Genomic DNA, 22,441 nt, shown 5'->3' with positions numbered 1-22,441 from the left:
ACTGTATTATTATTATTATTATTATTATTATTCAGAGCTCTTCATAAGGCTCACACATTTCATTGCGCTTTACAGAGAATATTTGGCCAATAGGCTTACAATCTATATTCACAACCGTATCTACTCGCACACACAATATGCTTTATTTGGTCACAGGTCAATTAACCTGCCAGTATGATTTTTCCAGGAAAAAAAATGCAAAACTCCACTCATCACTTTGGTTGAAAATTAAACTCATGAACTTAGTGCTGTGAGTCAGCAATCCTAACCCCACTACACCACCATGTTATTATAAATGAAGAGGTTTAGCTGTTTAATTTTGTTTAATTTGCATATACAAACAGTGACCACATTATTACATTAACAAATGAACCAACAAGAAACAAGACTCTAATTGAACAGATAAAATGACACAAGCACATTATCTGCACAAGTCATAGATCCAGCCACAAGGACAATCTCAACCAGTGATGCTGGTGAACTACAATATCCATCTAGACCGCCCTCATACATAAACAGGGGAAACTTATGGGATAATTACTAACAGCTGCGTCCACACTACACAAAGTTTTCCAGGTGGATACATAAATAGCAAAAGCAGCCTCTATATGGTCCTCTGGTCATCCTCAGGGAGAGAAGCCCCATCAGAGTCATGCTACTAAATTAGGGTAATGATTCACTGTATTTAACTGCTCAGAGGGAGGAAGAGCGATAGGACAGAGCAACACAGAATGATGATGGAACACAGAGGGGGAGGCAGCAGGACAGGGTAGGGGAACGGCACAGAGCGGGGGAGGCAGCAGGACAGGGTAGAGGAACGGCACAGAGCAGGGGAGGCAGCAGGACACAGTAGGGGAATAGAGCAGGGCACAGAGGCAGCAGTACAGGGTAGGGGAATAGAGCAGGGCACAGAGCGGGGGAGGCAGCAGGACAGGGTAGGGGAACGGCACAGAGCGGGGAGGCAGCAGGACACAGTAGGGGAATAGAGCAGGGCACAGAGCGGGGGAGGCAGCAGGACAGGGTAGGGGAACGGCACAGAGCGGGGGAGGCAGCAGGATACAGTAGGGGAATAGAGCAGGGCACAGAGGCAGAAGGACAGGGTAGGCGAATAGAGCAGGGCACAGAGCGGGGGAGGCAGCAGGACAGGGTAGGGGAATAGAGCAGGGCACGGAGCGGGGGAGGCAGCTGGACAGGCTATGGGAATGGCGCAGTACACAGTGAGGGAGGCAGCAGGACAAGGTAGGAGAACGGCAGAGGGCACAGAGTAGAGGAGGCAGCAGGACGGGTAGGGGAATAGCACAGAGCGAGGGAGGCAGCAGTACAGGATAGGGAATGCCCAAGGGCAGAGTGAGGGAGGCCGCAGGACACAGTAGAGGAAAGGCACAGAGCAGAGGAGGCAGCAGGAGAGGGGAATGGCACTGAGCAGGGGAGGCAGCAGGACCTGATGGTGCAGGGGAATGGTGCAGGGTACAGAGCGGAGGAGGCGGCAGGACAGGGTAGGGAATGTCCAAGGGCAGAGCGAGGGAGGCAGCAGGACACAGTAGAGGAAAGGCACAAAGAGGAGGCAGCAGGAGAGGGGAATGGCACATAGTAGGGGAATGCCCAAGGGTACAGAGCGGGGGAGGCAAGGCAGCGTAGCGGAATGCGCAAGCGTACAGAGCAGGGGAGGCAGCAGAACAGGGTAAGGGAATGCCCAAGTGTACAGAGCGAGGGAGGCAGCAGGACAGGGTAGGGAATGTCCAAGGGCAGAGTGGGATAGGCAGCAGGACACAGTAGAAGAATGACACGGAGCAGGAGAGGCAGCAGGACAGGGTAGGGAAATGGCACAAAGGCAGTAGGACAGGCTAGGGGAATGGCGCAGGGCACAGAGTAGGGGAGGTAGAAGAACAGTGTAGGGGAATGGCACAGAGCAGGGGAGGCAGAAGAACAGGGTAGGGGAATGGCACAGAGCAGGGGAGGCAGAAGAACAGGTTAGGGGAATGGCACAGAGCAGGGGAGGCAGCAGTATAGGGTAGGGGAATAGTGCAAGGCACAGAGTGGGGGAGGCAGCAGGACAGGGTAGGGGAATGGCACAGAGCAGGACAGGAAGGAAGGATAGGATAGGGGAATGGTGCAGGGCACAGAGTGGGGGAGGCAGAAAGACAGGGTAGGGGAATGGCACAGAGCAGGGGAGGAACCAGGACAGGAAAGGGGAATGGTGCAGGACATAGATAAGTAACAGCAGAAAGAGGAAGACAGCAGGAGGGCAGAGCAGGATACAGAGACAGGTCAGCAGATAAAGTGTAACAGTACAGAGCATCCAAGCACAGAAAGTGGAGAAGCAACTGTGCAATTACGGGTGTGTGGTTGTGTGTCTGTGTGTGTGATGGGTAGTACACAGTATACTGACAATCACATATTATTCAAAAAACATAATGGGTGCTGTCACATGTGTTAGTGCACAAACCAGAATCATGGCTGTTATATGGGGTTTCATCAAATTGACCAGTGATTTATTTAGTACAGCTACATCCCTTACACTGATGTATGAGATACACCAGAGAGTGTGGGGAGGAGACTGGTCAGATCTCTGGGCTGGTAACACACGGTGACATGATGTGAGGAGGAGAGCAGGAGTCTAATAGGGGCTGATGGCTCCTGATGTATGAGATACACCAGAGAGTTTGGGGAGGAGACTGGTCAGATATCTGGGCTGGTAACACAGAGTGACATGATGTGAGGGGGAGAGCAGGAGTATAATAGGGGCTGATGGCTCCTGATGTATGAGATACACCAGAGTGTGGGGAGGAGACTGGTCAGATCTCTGGGCTGGTAACACAGAGTGACATGATGTGAGGAGGAGAGCAGGAGTATAATAGGGGCTGATGGCTCCTGATGTATGAGATACATGAGAGAGTGTGGGGAGGAGACTGGTCAGATCTCTGGGCTGGTAACACAGAGTGACATGATGTGAGGGGGAGAGCAGGAGTATAATAGGGGCTGATGGCTCCTGATGTATGAGATACACCAGAGAGTGTGGGGAGGAGACTGGTCAGATCTCTGGGCTGGTAACACACAGTGACATGAAGTGAGGGGGAGAGCAGGAGTATAATAGGGACTGATGGCTCCTGATGTATGAGATACACCAGGGAGTGTGGGGAGATTGGTCAGATCTCTGGGCTGGTAACACACAGTGACATGATGTGAGGGGAGGGCAGGAGTATAATAGGGGCTGATGGCTCCTGATGTATGAGATACACCAGAGAGTGTGGGGAGGAGACTGGTCAGATCTCTGGGCTGGTAACACACACCGTGACATGATGTGAGGAGGAGAGCAGGAGTATAATAGGGGCTGTTGGCTCCAGATGTATGAGATACACCAGGGAGTGTGGGGAGGTGAGCAGGAGTATAACAGGGACTGATGGCTGATGTATGAGATACACCAGAGAGTGTGGGGAGGAGACTGGTCAGATCTCTAAGTAGGAAATACACAGTGACATGATGTGAAGGAGATAGCATGATTATAATAGAGGTTGATGGCTCCTGACATATGAAATACACCAGAGAGTGTGAGGAGGAGACTGGTCAGATCTCTGGGGTGGTAACTCACAGTGACATGATGTGAGGGGGAGAGCAGGAGTATAATAGGGGCTGATGGCTCCTGATGTATGAGATACACCAGAAAGTGCGTGGAGACTGGTCAGTTCTCTGGGCTGGTAACACACAGTGACATGATGTGAGGGGGAGAGTAGGATTAGAATAGGGGTGATGAGTCCTGACTTCCCCACTTGGCAGACACATTTAATGCCTTAGTTTGTACTGAAAAAAGGTGGTGTAGGATAAGAGATTGTTGTAGTAACTGAATGAGGAGAATTTGTGACTTTTTTCTGTAATAAGTGTTTTAACTCACCTGTGCTGATAGCTGTAGGGATTTCCTCCTCCTTACACTGATCACCCCTCACATACGTCTCTTCTTCTCCCTCTATATCTTCTGCCTTAATATCAGTTACATCCGTCTCTTCTTCTCCCTCTATATCTTCTGCCTTCATATCAGTCACATTCGTCTCTTCTTCTCCCTCTGTATCTTCTGCCTTCATATCAGTCACATACGTCTCTTCTTCTCCCTCTATATCTTCTGCCTTCATATTAGTCACATATGTCTCTTCCTCTCCCTCTATATCTTCTACCTTATTATCAGTCACATACGTCTCTTCTTCTCTCTCTATATCTTCTGCCTTCATATCAGTCACATACGTCTCTTCTTCTCCCTCTATATCTTCTGCCTTTATATTAGTCACATACGTCTCTACTTCTCCCTCTATATCTTCTGCCTTTATATCACTTACATACATGTCTTCTTCTTCTATATGTTCAACCTTTATAAATGCCAGACCTTCATCCTAAATAACCCATAACACAAAAAAATTATTTAAGAAAGTCTGATGAAATTACATGAAATAAAACAAAAGAATATCAGTGTATAAGACACACACCGCTTCTCTACAGATCATATAGTGACAGTCACTGTGGTATATTGGTGAGACCCTAAATCCCATCTACCTGATGCTCCTGTGGTATCCTGCGATTCTCCTCTGTACAATCCTGTGAATACAGAGGACGAGGACATCTCATTGGGGTATTTCTGTTATTGGGTCCATCTGCAGGAGACACACAGTAACTGGGTACTATATATATCTATATATACTGTATATGTGATTAATAGATTATATGTATATAGGGAGCCCCCATACCTGCTCTCCCCAGTACAGAAAACGAGTCTCCTCTTACCCAGTGATGTGAGGGGCAAATAATTCTCCATCATCACGTCCTTGTACAGAGCCCTGTATTCCTCTATATACACCCCCTCCTATATGGAGACATAGATAGTGACATCCTGATATCTTATAGGAACCTGACACACACAATGATACAGTCATCACCAAGACACATCCCCTGTGTTACTGTATAATGTCCCATTCCCAGCAGTCACCTCTCCAGTTATCACCCAGACACATCCTCTGGTGTTACTGTATAATGTCCCATTCCCAGCAGTCACCTCTCCAGTCATCACCCAGACACATCCCCTGGTGTTACTGTATAATGTCCCATTCCCAGCAGTCACCTTTCCAGTCATCACCCACATCCCCTGGTGTTACTGTATAATGTCCCATTCCCAGCAGTTACCTCTTCAGTCATCACCCAGACACATCCCCTGGTGTTACTGTATAATGTCCCATTCCCAGCAGTCACCTCTCCAGTCAGCAGCTGAATGATCTTGTTGGTGAGTTCCAGAATCTTCTGGTCAATGTCTCTCTTACGTGTTAGTGAGTGAGGTGGAGGCACCGTGATGGGGCTCTGGGTCCTGCTCAGTCATCGTGACACAAAGGGACGGCTGCTGGGTGTCTGACACTTACTGAATGTCTTCTTCACTACTGTGTAATCCTGTGTATTGGAGAAGCTATCAGTAAAAGGCTGAAATTAAGAGTTAATTGTGCATAACTGATATCACTGTGACACTTCCAGATCCCCTCACCTCCCCAGTCATGTCCCTGTATTATTACTACAGATATAAGTGATGTCACTGTGACACTCCCAGATCCTGCTGCTTCACAGCCCATAGGCTGCAACTCCTTTCAGTGACTGTTATTAAGGCCTCAAAGGCTGCTACTCAGCCCAGAGGCTGCTACCGGCCCAAAGGCCGCACCTCATCCTATTGGCCCTCAGGCCACAACCAGCCCAGACGCTGCTACCAGCCCAAAGGCTGCACCTCATCCTACTGGCCCCTTGGCCAATGCCAGTCAGTCATCATCAGCCCTCAAGGCTGCTACATGGCCGCATCAAGCCAAGGTATGCCAGCCCTCAAGGCCGTAGCGGGACTAATACCCAACTGTCTGACCTGAGCCTTAACACTCACTCCCCAGGCATGTCCCTGTATTACTACTATAGATATAAGTGATGTCACTGTGACACTAACAGATCCCCTCACCTCCCCAGTCATGTCCCTGTATTATTACTATAGATATAAGTGATGTCACTGTGACACTCCCAGGTCCCCTCACCTCCCAAGTCATGTCCCTGTATTATTACTATAGATATAAGTGATGTCACTGTGACACTCCCAGGTCCCCTCACCTCCCAAGTCATGTCCATGTATTATTAATATAGATATACACTACCGTTCAAAAGTTTGGGATCACACAGAGAATTTCATATTTTACATGAAAACTGACTTATTTATCAAATGAGTTGCAAAATTAATAGAACATATAGTCAAGACATTGGAAAGGTTGGATTGGCTTGATGGGCACTTCTTGCGTATCATACGGTCAAGCTGCTCCCACAACAGCTCAATGGGGTTGAGATCTGGTGACTGCTCTGGCCACTCCGTTACAGACAGAATACAAGCTGCCTGCTTCTTCCCTAAATAGTTCTTGCATAATTTGGAGGTGTGCTTTGGGTCATTGTCCTGTTGGAGAAGGAAATTGGCTCCAATCAAGTGCTGTCCACAGGGTATGGCATTACAAAATGGAGTGATATCCTTCCTTATTCCAAATCTCTTTTACCTTGTACAAACCTCCCACTTTACCAGCACCAAAGCAGCCCCAGACCATCACATTACCTCCACCATGCTTGAAAGATGGAGTCAGGCACTCTTCCAACATCTTTTCACTTGTTCTGCGTCTCACAAATGTTCTTCTGTGTGATCCAAACACCTCAAACTTCGATTCGTCTGTCCATAAAACTTTTTTCCAATCTTCCTCTTTCCAATATCTATTCTTTTGCCCATATTAATCTTTTCCTTTTATTGGCCAGTCTCAGATATGGCTTTTTCTTTGCCAATCTGCCTAGAAGGCCAGCATCCCGGAGTGCTCAATCCCGGGTAAAATAAGCGCTATAGCGCGTATTTGCGAACACTGAATTTAAGGTTATCTTCATTGAAAAAAAATTATTTTCATTCAAAAATAAAGACATTTCTAAGTGACCCCAAACTTTTGAACGGTAGTGTAAGTGATGTCACTGTGACACTCCCAGATCCTCTCACCTCCCCAGTCATGTCCCTGTATAATTACTATAGATATAAGTGATGTCACTGTATTACTACTATAGATAATGGGATTTTGGTACTTACCGGTAAATCCTTTTCTCTGGTTTCACACGGGACACTGGAGACTTAGTACATGGGGTATAGAGGCATGGATAGTAGAGCTGGCACTTTAAATTATTTAGAAGTGTGAAGCTCCTCCCCCTCTATGCCCCACCAGCCCCTTAGTTTAGAAAAAAGACCAAGACGAGATGGATAACAAGAGAAGCAGAAATCACATAACAAACAAAACCATACAAACACACAGTACCAATCAAACAGGCAGGCGAAGAGCGCTAAGGTGGGCATCCAGTGTTCCCTGTGGAATCAGAGAAAAGGATTTACCGGTAAGTACCAAACTCCCATTTTCTCTTTCATCCACTACGGGACACTGGAGACTTAGTACACTGGGGACGTCCCAAAGTTTTCCCCATGGGCGAGAGCACTCTGAGGAGCCTGAAGCAGCAAATGTGTCAAACTGATAAAACCACGAAGATATGTACCGAGGACCAAGTAGCCGCCCGTCACAATTGCATGGTGGAGGCACCTCGACCGTGCCGCTCATGACGTACAAACAGAGCGCGTGGAATGCGCTGAAATAGACGGAAGAGGTAGCCTATTGCTGCTAATATAAGCCTGTCGTATAGTCAGCTAAATCCATCTTGCCAACGTCTGTTTTGACGCCGGCCAATCCTTCCGAACAGTACCATACATGACAAAAAGCAAATCAGTCTTACGGAAACACCACCACACCATGCCACATAAGACCGCCAAATGCGGTGGTACTGCACAGCCATAACTGGTTTTCTGGCACAAAGCATAGTGATGATAACAGATTCGGGGACGCCTTTGCGTCTCAAGATAGTGGCCTCAACAGGCACCCCGTTAAACACAGCTGTGCTAGGTTGGGGTGAACGAAAGGACCCCGTTGCAGGTGGTCGAGACAAAGTGGTAGGGGTCACGGATCGTCTGCTAAGAGAGTTCTAAGGTCCGAGTACCAACTCCTCCGAAGCCAGTCCGGAGCCACAAGAATGGCCGAGACCGACTCGAGTTTTATCCGCTTTACTAGGCGAGGAAGTAGAGGAATTGGAGGGAATATGTAAACCATGTCGTAGGTCCATGGAACTGTTAGTGCTTCCACTGCCACTGCAGCCGGATCTCAAGTTCTGGACACCATGAGATGCCATGAGGTCAACCCCAACCATTGACCAAGGCTTGGAAGACAACTGGGTGAAGCATCCATTCCCCGGGATGGAGATCCTGGCGACTGAGATAGTCTGCTTCCCAGTTGTTCACTCCTGGGATGAACACTGACGACAGGATCACTGATTGACTCCCGTCCCACCTGAGAAGCCGGGTGACTTCGCACATTGCTATGCAACTTCGAGTTCCGCCCTGTCGATTGACATAAGCGACATCCATCGCGTTGTCCGACTGAACTCTGACCGGATGAGATCTTAGTAAGTGTGCTTCGAGAAGAGCGTTGTAGATTGCTCTGAGTTCCAACACATTTATGGGCCACAGTCTTTCCTGTGGAGACCAAAGTCCCTGAAAATGACTGTCTAGAATCACCACTCCCCACCCTCGGAGACTGGAGTCAGTCATCATGATTATCCAATCCCACAATCCGAATCTCCGACCCGCCAAGAAGTTGTTGGTTTGCATCCACCAGAGAAGAGACACCCTGGTTGTTGGTGCCAAATGGATCATCCGATGTAGTAGTGAGACCCTGACCCCTGTGTTAGTAGGTCCAGCGGGAAAACACAGGAGTAGAATCATCCGAATTGTAGTGCCTCGAAGGCAGCTACCCTCTTCCAAGGGACGAAGACAAACCAGTAAAGTCTTCTGTTTGAGGACTAACTGAACTAGTAGCCGAATGTCCTGGGCTTTGTCTTTCAGTAGAAAAACCCGCTGTAACCTTATATTCAGGATCATCCCCAGAAACTGGAGCCTCAGACGGAATTAGGTTGGATTTTTTAAAACTGAACATCCAGCTGTGCTGCATCAGAGTCTTGTATGTCAGTAAGACGTGGTCCAAGAGAAGAGATTCTGATGGGGCCTTGATCAACAGGTCATCTAAGTAAGGAATTATGGTCACCCCTGATGTACGCAGGTGTGCAATCATGACAGACATAACCTTGGTGAAGACACGGGGTCCCGAGGACAAACCGAACGGCAACGCCCGAAACTGATAGTGCTCGTGTAATATCGCAAAACGCAGGAAAGCTTGCGGCGGTTCTCAAATTGGAACATGTAGATATGCATCTTTTATATCCAGAGAAATTAGAAAATCTGCAGGTTCCAAGTTCACATGACAGGTTGAATCAACTACATCTTGAGGTGATAAACCACCAAATACTGGTTTAAAGACATGAGGTTCAGGATTGGCCTGACAGACCCATCCGGCTTGGATACCACAAAAAGGTTGGAGTAGAACCCCAGACCCTGTTGATGTACTGGAACCAGCACTGCTAAATGTAGCAAAGACTGAATTTCCTCTTACAGAACCTTTGCCTTGTCTGTAGACACCGGCAGACCCGTAGTGAAAAAAACGATTTGGAGGTGAAGCTTTGAAATCTATCTTGTACCCTACGTAGAGTAATCTGCGATTAGAGGGTCTGAAGAGGTCTGGTTCCAAACCTGTTGAAAAGTCTTTAATCGAGCTCCAACTACAGGAGATCCCATTTGGTTCTGGTTCTTGTTCCTGTCGACGTGCAACCATCTGTGGGTGACTTCTACCTCTGCCACCTCTAGCCTCTTGCTCTGCCATGAAAGGGCTGCGGAGCACGAAAGGAGTGAAACGTTGGAGCAATGCAAGGTCTTCCCAGTGTCTGGGCAGTCGAAAGGAGGAAAGTAGACTTACTCCCAAGTTGATTGTGATATCCATTTGTCCAGTTCTGGATCAAAAAGCATATCACCAGTGAACTGCAATCCTTCAACCGCCCACTTGGATTCAGCTTCTGCTTGCCAAGCACGCAGCCAGAGACCTCTGCAGGCTGCAATAGCGGAAGCTGACATACGAGCACTAATTTGGCTGATATCCTTTGAAGCTTCGTCTAGGTAAACTGCCGATTCACAGATGTGTTCCGCTAGCAGTCTCAGCTCTGCTCTGGATGTAGCAGAGTCCAAACCCGCAATCAGCTGCTCCACCTAGCAGGCGACACTCCTGCCGCAGAGTACACAGAGCATAGTGTTGTTTCCAGCTTACGATCTGAAGGGTCCTTGAGTGACGTAGCACCAGGAACTGGAAGTGGCGTTTTCTTTGATAGGCGAGAAACGGACACATCCACTGAAGGAGGCGTTTCCCACTTTTCCATCATAGAGGATGGAAATGGACAGCTGACAGCAAAATGTTGTGGAATATAGAAACGCTTATCCAGTTGTCTCCAGGCAACTAAAAGTTGGTCGTGAAGCTGTTGTGAGAAGGGAAAACAGACTTTTTTGTTGTTTACCAAATAAATCAAACTCCTGAGATTCAGGTACTATGGGCTTCATTCAGAGGCAGTCGTTAGATGCAAGCGGTTGCTCTGAATCAGGAAGGCCGCTTGCATCCTGAACGGCCGCCTCCTTGTCGATCGTTAACACCCACAGCTCTAACGACCGACATGGGTGAAGGTCGTGATGGTCAAGACCATCGCGACCATCGGGGCTTACGACCAGACCCTAGGGTAGGGTCTGGGCACTCGTAAGCCCCAGGGAGCTTCCTGCTCTGTTCGAGCAGGAAGTTCCCCACTGACATCAGCAATGATGTCAGTGGGGCCGCCCCCAAACGACAAGTGTTCCGACTGGAACGCCTCCGTTTGGCCGGGCACACACCCGGCCCGCCCAGCAAACGGAGCGAGCTGTCACTCGACATCGACAGCTCGCCCCGTCTGCTACGAGACCCCTAACGACGGATCGCCCATCGTTAGCCGGGTCTTGCGCATGCGCACGACGGAGCCGGCTCCATCATGCGCATGCGCTGTGGGGCAACATCGAGTCGGTTGTGAGCGCTCAGCGCTCACGACCGACTCTGAATGAGCTCCTATGTCCTCAGGTAAATTAAGGACCTGTCTGACCGCCCGGATTAAGGGCTCCACCCCCTGAGAACCAGATTCTAAATCTGGCGGTGCGGACCCAACATCTTCCAAATCCTCTTTCAACTCACCCACCTCATTTTCCTCATGTGAGGGGTGTTCTTCGTCCGAATCATCCAACTGGATTACTGTCTGTAGTGGATGTTTCTTTGACGGCTATTGATAGGAAGTAGAGGGTATGTTACTAGTGGAACCCATTATATATACCAGGCTTTACACTGAATCGGCCAATCCTGTCGCCCAGGGGGTTTGTGACCAGCAAGACTCGGCCAACTCCCGCTAGTTCAAAGGCCCATGGAGGAGTAGGGGATGCAGTGATAGGGATAGGTGGATCACTACTGTACAAGCATCACATAATGTAGAGTCAGTAGCATTTGGCTTTGTTTGTTCATTATCTGTGAAGCCTTGGTGGCCCTGCCTGTCATGCCCACTCACACAGAATCAGTAATAGATATAGTAGAAACAGAAGGCTAATGGGACAGAGGAGGATTCACACCACAACCCTCCCCAATTACTGGGTTCCCTGCAGCACCAGCCAATAATAGCACCCTAGTGTACTCACAGCCCTTTCAAAGGATCCTAATGTAACAGGATGCCTGGAGAATCAGCCTTCTGTACACGATGCCTGTACTCAGCCTGTAGTGTAGAGAGCAGGCAGACACGTGTGTGTCAACTCAGCAGCACAGCCTTAGGCGCACAGGGAGAGAACCTGCACTGTTTAGCTCCGCCCCTTCAACTTCCCCAACTCTCAATATGGCTTCCCTGCCTATATAGATGATCAGCCTCGCCTAACAGCGCCGTGCTGTCCTCCCTGTCAGTGTAACAACGCCACGTGTAATCACTGTACTCCCCCAACTAGCGGGAGGTGGGGGACTCTGGAGAGACGTGCTATAGCGGTTTTCACTGCCAGCGTCTGAGGGAGCATGGGTGACCTGGGTGGTGGGGGACGCGCAGCTGGGTTGTATACTCACTGCGCTCCCCTGTATCCTCTTCCCTGGCTCTCACTGAAGGAGGACATTTGCTGCTTGCAACGGTGAGGAGCTGTCAGGTGCTTTCTATAGAAGCCCTGTGCACTCCTCCCTGACTTGGTGGCCCTGAGCTAGGACCAGAACCTTTAGTGAGGTGGCGAGGGTCCCTTTAGTTAGTAAAAAAAAAAAAAAAAAAATACCACTGGAGTCCAGCATGAAGTGACCAGCTCCCTGGCACTTTTTGCTAAAAGTGAGGGGCTGGTGGGGCAGAGGGGGAGGAGCGTCACACTTCTAAATTATTTAAAGTGCCAGCTCCACTATCCACGCCTCTATACCCCAGTGTACTAAGGCCCTGATTCAGACCCACTCGCAAGCGGCTGTCCACTCGCAAGTGGGTCGATGGTCTGCACTGAGCATGCGCACGACGGAGGGAGCTCCGTCGTGCGCATGCGCCAGACGCGACGAGCGAAGGAAAGTCCTTCGCTCGTTGTGTCTGATCAAAGGGGGCGTGCTGTCGATGTTGATTGACAGCACGCCCCCTTTGGTGGGCGTGCCGGGGGTGTGCCTCCCTGACGGGGGCGTTCCCAAGGGAACGCCTCCCGTCTGAAGCTGGCCCACTGACATCACTAGTGATGCAGTGTCTAGAGTTTTTGCAGTGTCTTGTGTAAGATCATATAAAATTTTAGCTAGGATTTAGAGACAGATTGAATGTGGGGAACAAAGGACAGTTCAGAGTCAAGGATGACACCTAGGCAGCGAGTTTGTTGGGTTGATTGTTGAGTTGTCAACAGTGATGGAGATATCAGGTTAATAATTACAATTGGCCAGTGGATATGTAAAGTTTGAGGTGGCGAGATGCCATCCAAGATTAAATGGCAGTGAGACATTCAGTGCCGCGAACCAGCACAGATGGTGACAAATCTGGGGAGGATGGGTAGATTTCAGTGTCGTTTGCGTATAGATGAAACTGAAAACCAAAAAAGGTGATTAGTTTGCCAAGAGAGTTGGTATAGATGAGAAAAGCAGAGGACCAGACTGAGCCATGTAGTCTCCAACTGATAGAGGTAGTGAAGAGGAGACGGAATCAGAAAAACAAACAGTAAAAGAGCAATCAGATAGGTGGTATGAGAACCAAGAAAGGGCTGTGTCCTGAAGACCTAGGGATTGTAGTGTTTGTAGGAGAAGAGTTTGCTCACCAGTGTCAAAAGCAGTAGAGAACTCTAGAAGAATAAGACGTGAGTAATGGCCTTTAGCCTTGGCAGTGACCAGATCAGTTACTACCTCAGTCAGGGCTGTCTCTGGAGTGTTGGGAATGAAAGCTGGACCGACCTGGGTCCAATAAGTTGTGGGTGTTAAGAAAGTGTGTGAGGCGGGTGTAGGCAAGTCTCTCCAGTAGCTTGGAAGGGCAAGGGAGCTGGGAGATAGGACGGTAATTTGAGAGAGAATTAGGGTCAGAATTTTGTTTTTTTCCGAATGGGAGTATTCATTGCATGTTTGTACACTGATGGAAAGATACCAGTAGAGAGAGGAATTACAGATTTAGTTAAGGGTGGGATGAGCACAGGAGACAGAACATTACTGATGTGTGAGGATATAGGATGAAGAGGCGAGGTGGTAGAGTAGGAGGATGAGGAGAGCGTAGATACTTCATCTTCATTTGTGGGGTAAAATGAAGAAAATGTGCCGGGGGGGGGGGGGATCAGGTAGGGAATAGAGCAGGTCACTGGCTGGGGAAGAGCATACCATTTCCTTTCTGATCTTATCAATCTTGTCCGTGAAATTGGAAGCAAGATCTTGTGCACAGATAGTAGCAGGTGGGTTGGGTGAGGGGTAAGAAGAGATTTAAATGTATAAAAAAGTTGCTTGAGGTTAGAGGCTTGGGCAGAGATGAGAGATTGGAAATGTTTGTATGGCAGTGTCCAGAGCATTACAATAAGGGGTAAATTTACTAAAGTGAGAGTTTTTAGAAGTGAGTTTTAAAAGTGATGTTGCCCATAGCAACCAATCAGATTCTACTTAAAATTTAACTAGCACCTTCTAGAAGATAATAGCTAGAATCTGATTGGTTGCTATTGGCAATATCACTTTTAAAACTCTCTCCTAAAAACTCTCACTTTAGTAAATTTACCCCTAAGAGTGGTAGATAGTCTTACATGTGAGGAAGTCACTTTGAGTACGAGATTTACGCCACTGACGTTCTACATTACATAAAAGTTTTTGCAGGTGTCTTGTTAATTTAGAATGCCATGGCTGACGTCTAAGTATACGTGTATGGTGATGGGTAGCTGGAGCTATTCATTGAGAGCTATTTCTAGAGTCTAGTTCAGGTGTGAATGTAGAAATTGGTGAGAATAGCTGTCACAGAGAAGTGAATAGTTGTTGAAAATTAATATCTAATATGCGGGTGTGAGGAGGCTGATTTAATTGACATTGAGGTTGACATAATGGAGGAGAGTGTGCAGGTGATAAGGCTGTGATCTGAGTGAGGGAAAGGACTGTTCGTGACTTCAGAAACGGAACATAGTCTGGTGACTACAAGAACAAGGCAGTGACCCTCCTGATGAGTAGAGGAGACTATTGGGAGAGGCAGAGAGAGGAGGTTACAGAATAGTTTGGAGACACGAGGAGATTGGGGACTGTCAGTAGCGATACTGAAATCTCCCATGATGATGGTGGAGATGTCTGAGGATAGGAAGTGAGGGAGCCAGGCAGAAATATGTTCCAGAAATTGTTAGGGTGGCCCCGTTGGGTTATAGACAGCAACACACAGAGAGAAAGAGGTGACAGTCCTGATAGAATGTACAAATGATGTAACGGTGTGTGATGGTACCTCTGGGAGAACTGAGTATGTGATAGATTGGGACAGTAATATTCCTACCCCACCTCCTTTACTATTACTAGACCTGGAGGTGTGTGTGACGTGTAGGTCACCGTGTGACAGTGCTGCAGGGGAGGGAGTGTCTAATTGCATAAGACAGGGCGTGCATTCCTTAAGGCACATTTTAGTAACTTGGAGGGTGATGTGTGCATATAGGGGGCACCCATACCTGCTCTCTCCCCTGTACAATAAATGACAGTCTCCTCTTACCCAGTGATGTGAGGGGCCGGTGATTCTCCATCATCACGTCCTTGTACAGACCACTGTGTTTCTCTATATACTCCTGCATGGAGACATAGACAGTGACATCCTGACACCTTATAGGAACCGAACACACACAATGATACAGTCATCACCCAGACACATCCCCTGGTATTACTGTATAATGTCCCATTCCCAGCAGTCACCTCTCCAGTCATCACCGAGACACATCCCCTGGTGTTACTGTATAATGTCCCATTCCCAGCAGTCACCTCTCCAGTCATCACCCAGACACATCCCCTGGTGTTACTGTATAATGTCCCATTCCCAGCAGTCACCTCTCCAGTCATCACCCAGACACATCCCCTGGTGTTACTGTATAATGTCCCATTCCCAGCAGTCACCTCTCCAGTCATCACCCGGACACATCACCTGGTGTTACTGTATAATGTCCCATTCCCAGCAGTCACCTCTCCAGTCATCACCCAGACACATCCCCTGGTGTTACTGTATAATGTCCCATTCAGGTAATATATCCCAGGACTCACTCGAATATAATATAGGTACAGAGACCCCCAGTGCTGCTGAATGAGGAGACTGTGTGACAGTACAGGGTATATATCCCAGGCCTCCCCTCACTGGTATATACTATAGGTACAGAGACCCCCAGTGCTGCTGTATGAGAAGACTGTGTGACAGTACAGGGTATATAGCCCAGGCCTCCCCTCACTGGTATATACTCTAGGTACAGAGACCACAGGCCTCTCCCACTGTATAGTAGGACACATCAGGCTGCTCCTCCTGTATAATAGGGCACAACAGGCTGCTCCCCTGTATAGTAGGACACCACAGGCTGTTCCCTCTGTATAGTAGTACACCACAGAATGCTCCCCCTGTATAGTAGGAAACCACAGGCCACTCCCCCTGTGTAGTATGGACACCATAGGCTGCTCCCCCTTTATAGTAAGACACCGCAGACTGCTCCCCTGTATAGTAGGACATTGGAGACCACTCCCCATTTATAGTAGGAAACCGCAGGCCGCTTCCCCTGTATAGGACCCTGCAGGCTGCTCCTACTGTATAGTAGGATACTGCAGGTCCCTCCCACTCCCCCGTATAGTATGGACACAGCAGGCTGCTCCCCCTGTATAGTGGGACACCGCAGGCCGCTCGCCCTTTATAGTACGGACACCACAGGCCACTCCTCCCGTATAGTAGGACACCCCAGGCCACTCCTCCCGTATAGTAGGACACCCCAGGCCACTCCTCCCGTATAGTAGGACACCGCAGGCCGTCCTCCCGTATAGTAGGACACCGCAGGCCGCTCCCCCCGTATAGTAGGACACCGCAGGCCGCTCCCCCCGTATAGTAGGACACCGCAGGCCGCTCCACCTGTATAGTAGGACACCGCAGGCCGCTCGCCCCGTATAGTAGGACACCGCAGGCCGCTCCACCTGTATAGTAGGACACCGCAGGCTGCTCCCCCTGTATAGTAGGACACCGCAGGCTGCTCCACCTGTATAGTAGGACACCACAGGCTGCTCCCCCTGTATAGTAGGACACCCCAGGCAGCTCCCCTGTATAGTAGGACACCGCAGGCCGTCCTCCTGTATAGTAGGACACCGCAGGCCGCTCCCCACGTATAGTAGGACACCGCAGGCCCCTCCCCCCGTATAGTAGGACACCGCAGGCCCCTCGCCCCGTATAGTAGGACACCGCAGGCCCCTCGCCCCGTATAGTAGGACACCGCAGGCCGCTCGCCCCGTATAGTAGGACACCGCAGGCCGCTCCCCCGTATAGTAGGACACCGCAGGCCGCTCCAGCTGTATAGAAGGACACCACAGGCCGCTCCACCTGTATAGTAGGACACCACAGGCCGCTCCACCTGTATAGTCAGACACCACAGGCCGCTCGCCCTGTATAGTAGGACACCACAGGCTGCTCCCCCTGTATAGTAGGACACCACAGGCTGCTCCACCTGTATAGTAGGACACCATTACCTGCTGATGCCGGACACAGAGACGGCGCCTTCTGTGCGCTCTATGTAACCCTGTCACTGCCAGGCCTCAGCTCCCCTGCCAGCATCACGTGTTTACCTTTAGGAGGTCTACGCTCGGCTTTAATTTTTTTTAACAATCTGATTGGCTCCTCGAAACGTCACTCACCTCATCATCAGGGAGGAGGCGATGGCTGCAGCCATAGAGACGGCGGGTGGGCGGAGCCGCTTTATTCAGCCCTGCCTCCTGGTAATCTCTCCTCCAATAAGGTGACCATACATGTCCTCAGTGCGGGGGTCGGCGGCCATTTTCTTGTATACCAGTCATGCAGCATACAGTAATAACAGTTATTATGGGAGCGGCGGCCATTTTCCCCTGGTCTGAGCTCTGCCCCCTCTGATCTATTCCCAGCACAGGAACAGGAGAGACGGAGAGAGCAGCCATTGTATTGTTCTGTCTGACTCTGACAGCAGCCAGGTAATATCATTATTATTATTATTATTATTATTATTATTATTATTATTATTATTATTATTATCATTATTATTATTATTATTATTGTTACTATTATTATTATTATTATGTAGGAAGAGCAGACTCTAGTGTCACCTTGCTTGTCTACATTCGGAGTACAGCTGGAGCAGACTCTTGTGCTGCATTGTTATTGTGCCGGTAGGTTACACTCTAGTGCATATAGGGCCTGATTCAGACCCACTCGCGAGCTGCTGTCCGCTCGCAAGTGGGTCGATGTTCTGGACTGAGCATGCACACGACGGAGGGAGCTCCGTCGTGCGCATGCGCCAGACGCGACGAGCGAAGGAAAGTCCTTCGCTCGTTGTGTCTGATCAAAGGGGGCGTGCTGTCGATGTTGATTGACAGCACGCCCCCTTTGGTAGGCGTGCCGGGGGCGTGCCTCCCTGACGGGGGCGTTCCCACGGGAACGCCTCCCGTCAGAAGCTGGCCCACTGACATCACTAGTGATGTCAGTGGGAGTGATTTTGGCTCTGATAGAGCCAAAATCACTCCGGAGCTTGCGGTTGAAAACCTCAACCGCAAGCTCCGGCTCGCAGTTTCGATGGTCGCGATGGTCAAGACCATCGCGGCCATCAAACTGCACGCTCGTATAGCCTGTGGGTGGTCACCCACAGCTATACGAGCGTCCAGGAGGACGCTCCTTTTTCATGGAGGCCGGCCCTCATTCAGAGCGTGCGCTCTGAATGAGGGCCATAGTGTGCTATTATTATAATACAGGTGGCGCAGACATTGTTGTGACTATAGTACAGGTGGCGCAGACATGGTTATTACTATTATACAGATGGTGCAGACCCTGTTGTTACTATAATACAGGTGGAGCAGACCCCGTTGTTACTATAATACAGGTGGTGCAGACATTGTTATTACTATAATACAGGTGGCGCAGACCCCGTTGTTACTATAATACAGGTGGAGCAGACATTGTTATTACTATAATACAGGTGGCGCAGATCCTGATGTTACTATAATACAGGTGGCGCAGATCCTGTTGTTACTATAATACAGGTGGTGCAGACATTGTTGTTACTATAATACAGGTGGCGCAGATCCAGTTGTTACTATAATACAGGTGGAGCAGACCCCGTTGTTACTATAATACAGGTGGTGCAGACATTGTTATTACTATAATACAGGTGGCGCAGACCCTGTTGTTACTATAATACAGGTGGCGCAGATCCTGATGTTACTATAATACAGGTGGCGCAGACCCAGTTGTTACTATAATACAGGTGGTGCAGACATTGTTATTACTATAATACAGGTGGAGCAGACCCCGTTGTTACTATAATACAGGTGGCGCAGATCCTGATGTTACTATAATACAGGTGGCGCAGACCCAGTTGTTACTATAATACAGGTGGCGCAGACCCAGTTGTTACTATAATACAGGTGGCGCAGACCCAGTTGTTACTATAATACAGGTGGCGCAGACCCAGTTGTTACTATAATACAGGTGGCGCAGACATTGTTGTTACTATAATACAGGTGGTGCAGACATTGTTGTTACTATAATACAGGTGGCGCAGATCCAGTTGTTACTATAATACAGGTGGAGCAGACCCCGTTGTTACTATAATACAGGTGGTGCAGACATTGTTATTACTATAATACAGGTGGCGTAGACCCTGTTGTTACTATAATACAGGTGGCGCAGATCCTGATGTTACTATAATACAGGTGGCGCAGACCCAGTTGTTACTATAATACAGGTGGTGCAGACATTGTTATTACTATAATACAGGTGGAGCAGACCCCGTTGTTACTATAATACAGGTGGCGCAGATCCTGATGTTACTATAATACAGGTGGCGCAGACCCAGTTGTTACTATAATACAGGTGGCGCAGACCCAGTTGTTACTATAATACAGGTGGTGCAGACATTGTTGTTACTATAATACAGGTGGTGCAGACATTGTTGTTACTATAATACAGGTGGCGCAGATCCAGTTGTTACTATAATACAGGTGGAGCAGACCCCGTTGTTACTATAATACAGGTGGTGCAGACATTGTTATTACTATAATACAGGTGGCGCAGACCCCGTTGTTACTATAATATGGGTGGAGCAGACCCCGTTGTTGCTATAATACAGGTGGCGCAGATCCTGATGTTACTATAATACAGGTGGCGCAGATCCAGTTGTTACTATAATACAGGTGGTGCAGACTGTTGTTACTATAATACAGGTGGTGCAGACATTGTTGTTACTATAATACAGGTGGCGCAGATCCAGTTGTTACTATAATACAGGTGGCGCAGACCCAGTTGTTACTATAATACAGGTGGCGCAGATCCAGTTGTTACTATAATACAGGTGGCGCAGACCCAGTTGTTACTATAATACAGGTGGTGCAGACATTGTTGTTACTATAATACAGGTGGCGCAGATCCAGTTGTTACTATAATACAGGTGGCACAGACATTGTTGTTACTATAATACAGGTGGTGCAGACATTGTTGTTACTATAATACAGGTGGCACAGAATCAGTTGTTACTATAATACAGGTGGCGCAGACTCAGTTGTTACTATAATACAGGTGGTGCAGACTCAGTTGTTACTATAATACAGGTGGTGCAGACTCAGTTGTTACTATAATACAGGTGGTGCAGACTCAGTTGTTACTATAATACAGGTGGTGCAGTCTCCGTTGTTACTATAATACAGGTGGTGCAGTCTCCGTTGTTACTATAATACAGGTGGTGCAGTCTCCATTGTTACTATAATACAGGTGGTGCAGTCTCGGTTGTTACTATAATACAGGTGGTGCAGTCTCCGTTGTTACTATAATACAGGTGGTGCAGACCCCATTGTTACTATAATACAGTTGGCGCAGACCCCGTTGTTACTATAATACAGGTGGTGCAGTCTCCGTTGTTACTATAATACAGGTGGTGCAGTCTCCATTGTTACTATAATACAGGTGGTGCAGTCTCCATTGTTACTATAATACAGGTGGTGCAGTCTCCGTTGTTACTATAATACAGGTGGCGCAGACCTTGCTTGGTAAGAGACTGCTTTCTGGTGACTTGGTAGAATACAATTAGTCAGCAATATCTGGTAAATATACACAGTGGAGTCACATTATTATGAGCACCAGCTAATAGCCAGAGTAACCACCATGTGCAGCACAGACAGCAGCTAGAGGGTGCTGGTAGGTGGGCACAGGTATATGGAGCCATGCTGACTGCAGTGCGTCCCACAGCTGCTGGAGGATGCATAGTGGAGTATCCATAGAGCGAACACAACAATGGTTGCAGGGTGTTTATTCTCCGATGTTTCTCGCCTGACACGCCAGCGTCCATCCGTTCGATGAAGCAGAAAACGTGACCCATCAGAGAAGACAACCCTTCACCAATTAGCACAGATCCAATTCCAATACAGGTGTGAAAATTGAGGCCTTTTCCAGCGATGCACCTTCGTTAGTATAGGTGCAGTGACCATCCGTTTGCTTCGGAGCCCCATACGCAGCAGGATTTGCTGAACTGTAATTTATAGACACACGTCTGGTGACCCCCCAGGTTCATTTTGACGGTGAGCTCTTCTACTGTAGTATGTCGGTTGGCCCTCGCACACCTTCGTAGCCGACGTTCACCTCTCACATCAATGGCACGTTGTGCTCCGCAGTTTCCAAGTCGGTTATACCCAATGGTGCCATTTGTCCAGTCACGATACACCTTCACCACAGCAGCACGCGAGTCCACAAACTGCGCTGTGTCAGAAATACTGCCACCCTTGGCCCGAAAGCCAGTAATCATCCCTTTCTGCAACTCGGATAAATCGCCCCTTTTACCCATGACAGCAATATGTGTGCAGACGGTAGTATCGCACAACTTATATACCCACCAAGCCAGCGCACGCCACGTGACGTACTTCATGGGCCTCTTGCTGACGACGTCAAATGCAAGAGGTGGTCATAATAGTGTGACTCGGCTGTGTATGACGGTAGTGTATAGATCCCCTTCACTAGTTTTACCTGGAAGTGATGTGGAGTGAGTCCGGACGTGCGATTCCATGCCCATAAAGCCCACCAAAAGAAGTATTTGTCCCCTCGCAGGATCTCTTTGCTCGCCACGCTTCGGGCACGGGGGCTTGCTTCGCTTCCCACAGGTTTGTATTCTCCATCTATGTCCACGTGCATAGTAGGGAATGACATTGGACAGTAACTGATAATGTCGGTACATCTACGGACGGGGATCTATCCACTACCACATGGAATCCTCCTGAACGGCTCAGCTCACTGCAGCGCCCCCTGCCTCTGTGGAGCTGTCAGTACACGTCCTCATTTGGGGGTGGTTGACAGAAAGGGAGAAATTACAGCCTCCTCGTAGGAAGCTGCTGCTGCTCAGGACAGAGTGCAGCCCAGAATCCCTGCAAGGAGCCAGCTCTGCTCCTCAGCACTATCTGCATACACGGTGGGGAAACATGCCCCCTCACCACTACCGTGCCTTCTCCATCACTGTGACCAGATCTGAGGTTAAGGTTGCCACCTTTTCATTTTACTGGTTCCTGAGACGTTGCCAAAAACAGCACTGTATATGCTGTAAAGGCCGCTCATGCCCTTTTATATGACTCTTGCCCCCTCTTGTCCCTTCATATGCATCAGAGCTTCTTATGCCATTATATGCCACCCCAGAGCCCCCACATGCACCTTTATATGCCTCAGAGCCTCCTCACACCCTTTTTTATGCTTTAGAGCCCCCTTGGACCATTTCACATTGGTTGCC

The 22,441-nt window shown here is 48.8% G+C and overlaps 1 protein-coding gene across 1 annotated transcript in view; it reads right to left on the bottom strand.

Moving 5' to 3' along the window:
- The window catches only part of LOC148502487 (uncharacterized), a 141,644-nt gene extending 136,379 nt beyond the window's left edge, over positions 1–5,265 (bottom strand). Inside the window, exons 1-4 of the mRNA XM_088449782.1 lie at positions 5,230–5,265; positions 4,768–4,846; positions 4,540–4,637; positions 3,890–4,295 (exon numbers count right to left, since the gene is read on the bottom strand). Of these exons, the coding sequence (XP_088305908.1) occupies positions 3,890–4,295; positions 4,540–4,637; positions 4,768–4,801 (538 nt within the window). The 5' untranslated portion in view covers positions 4,802–4,846; positions 5,230–5,265. The remainder of the gene's footprint in view (positions 1–3,889; positions 4,296–4,539; positions 4,638–4,767; positions 4,847–5,229) is intronic.
- Positions 5,266–22,441: the final 17,176 nt, after the last annotated feature.

Source organism: Taudactylus pleione, unplaced genomic scaffold (assembly GCF_031769625.1).
Source record: "Taudactylus pleione unplaced genomic scaffold, aTauple2 ptg000495l, whole genome shotgun sequence".
Classification (NCBI taxonomy): domain Eukaryota; kingdom Metazoa; phylum Chordata; class Amphibia; order Anura; family Myobatrachidae; genus Taudactylus; species Taudactylus pleione.
The sequence above is the reverse complement of the archived record's forward strand: the minus strand, read 5'-3'. Positions and strand labels throughout refer to the sequence as shown.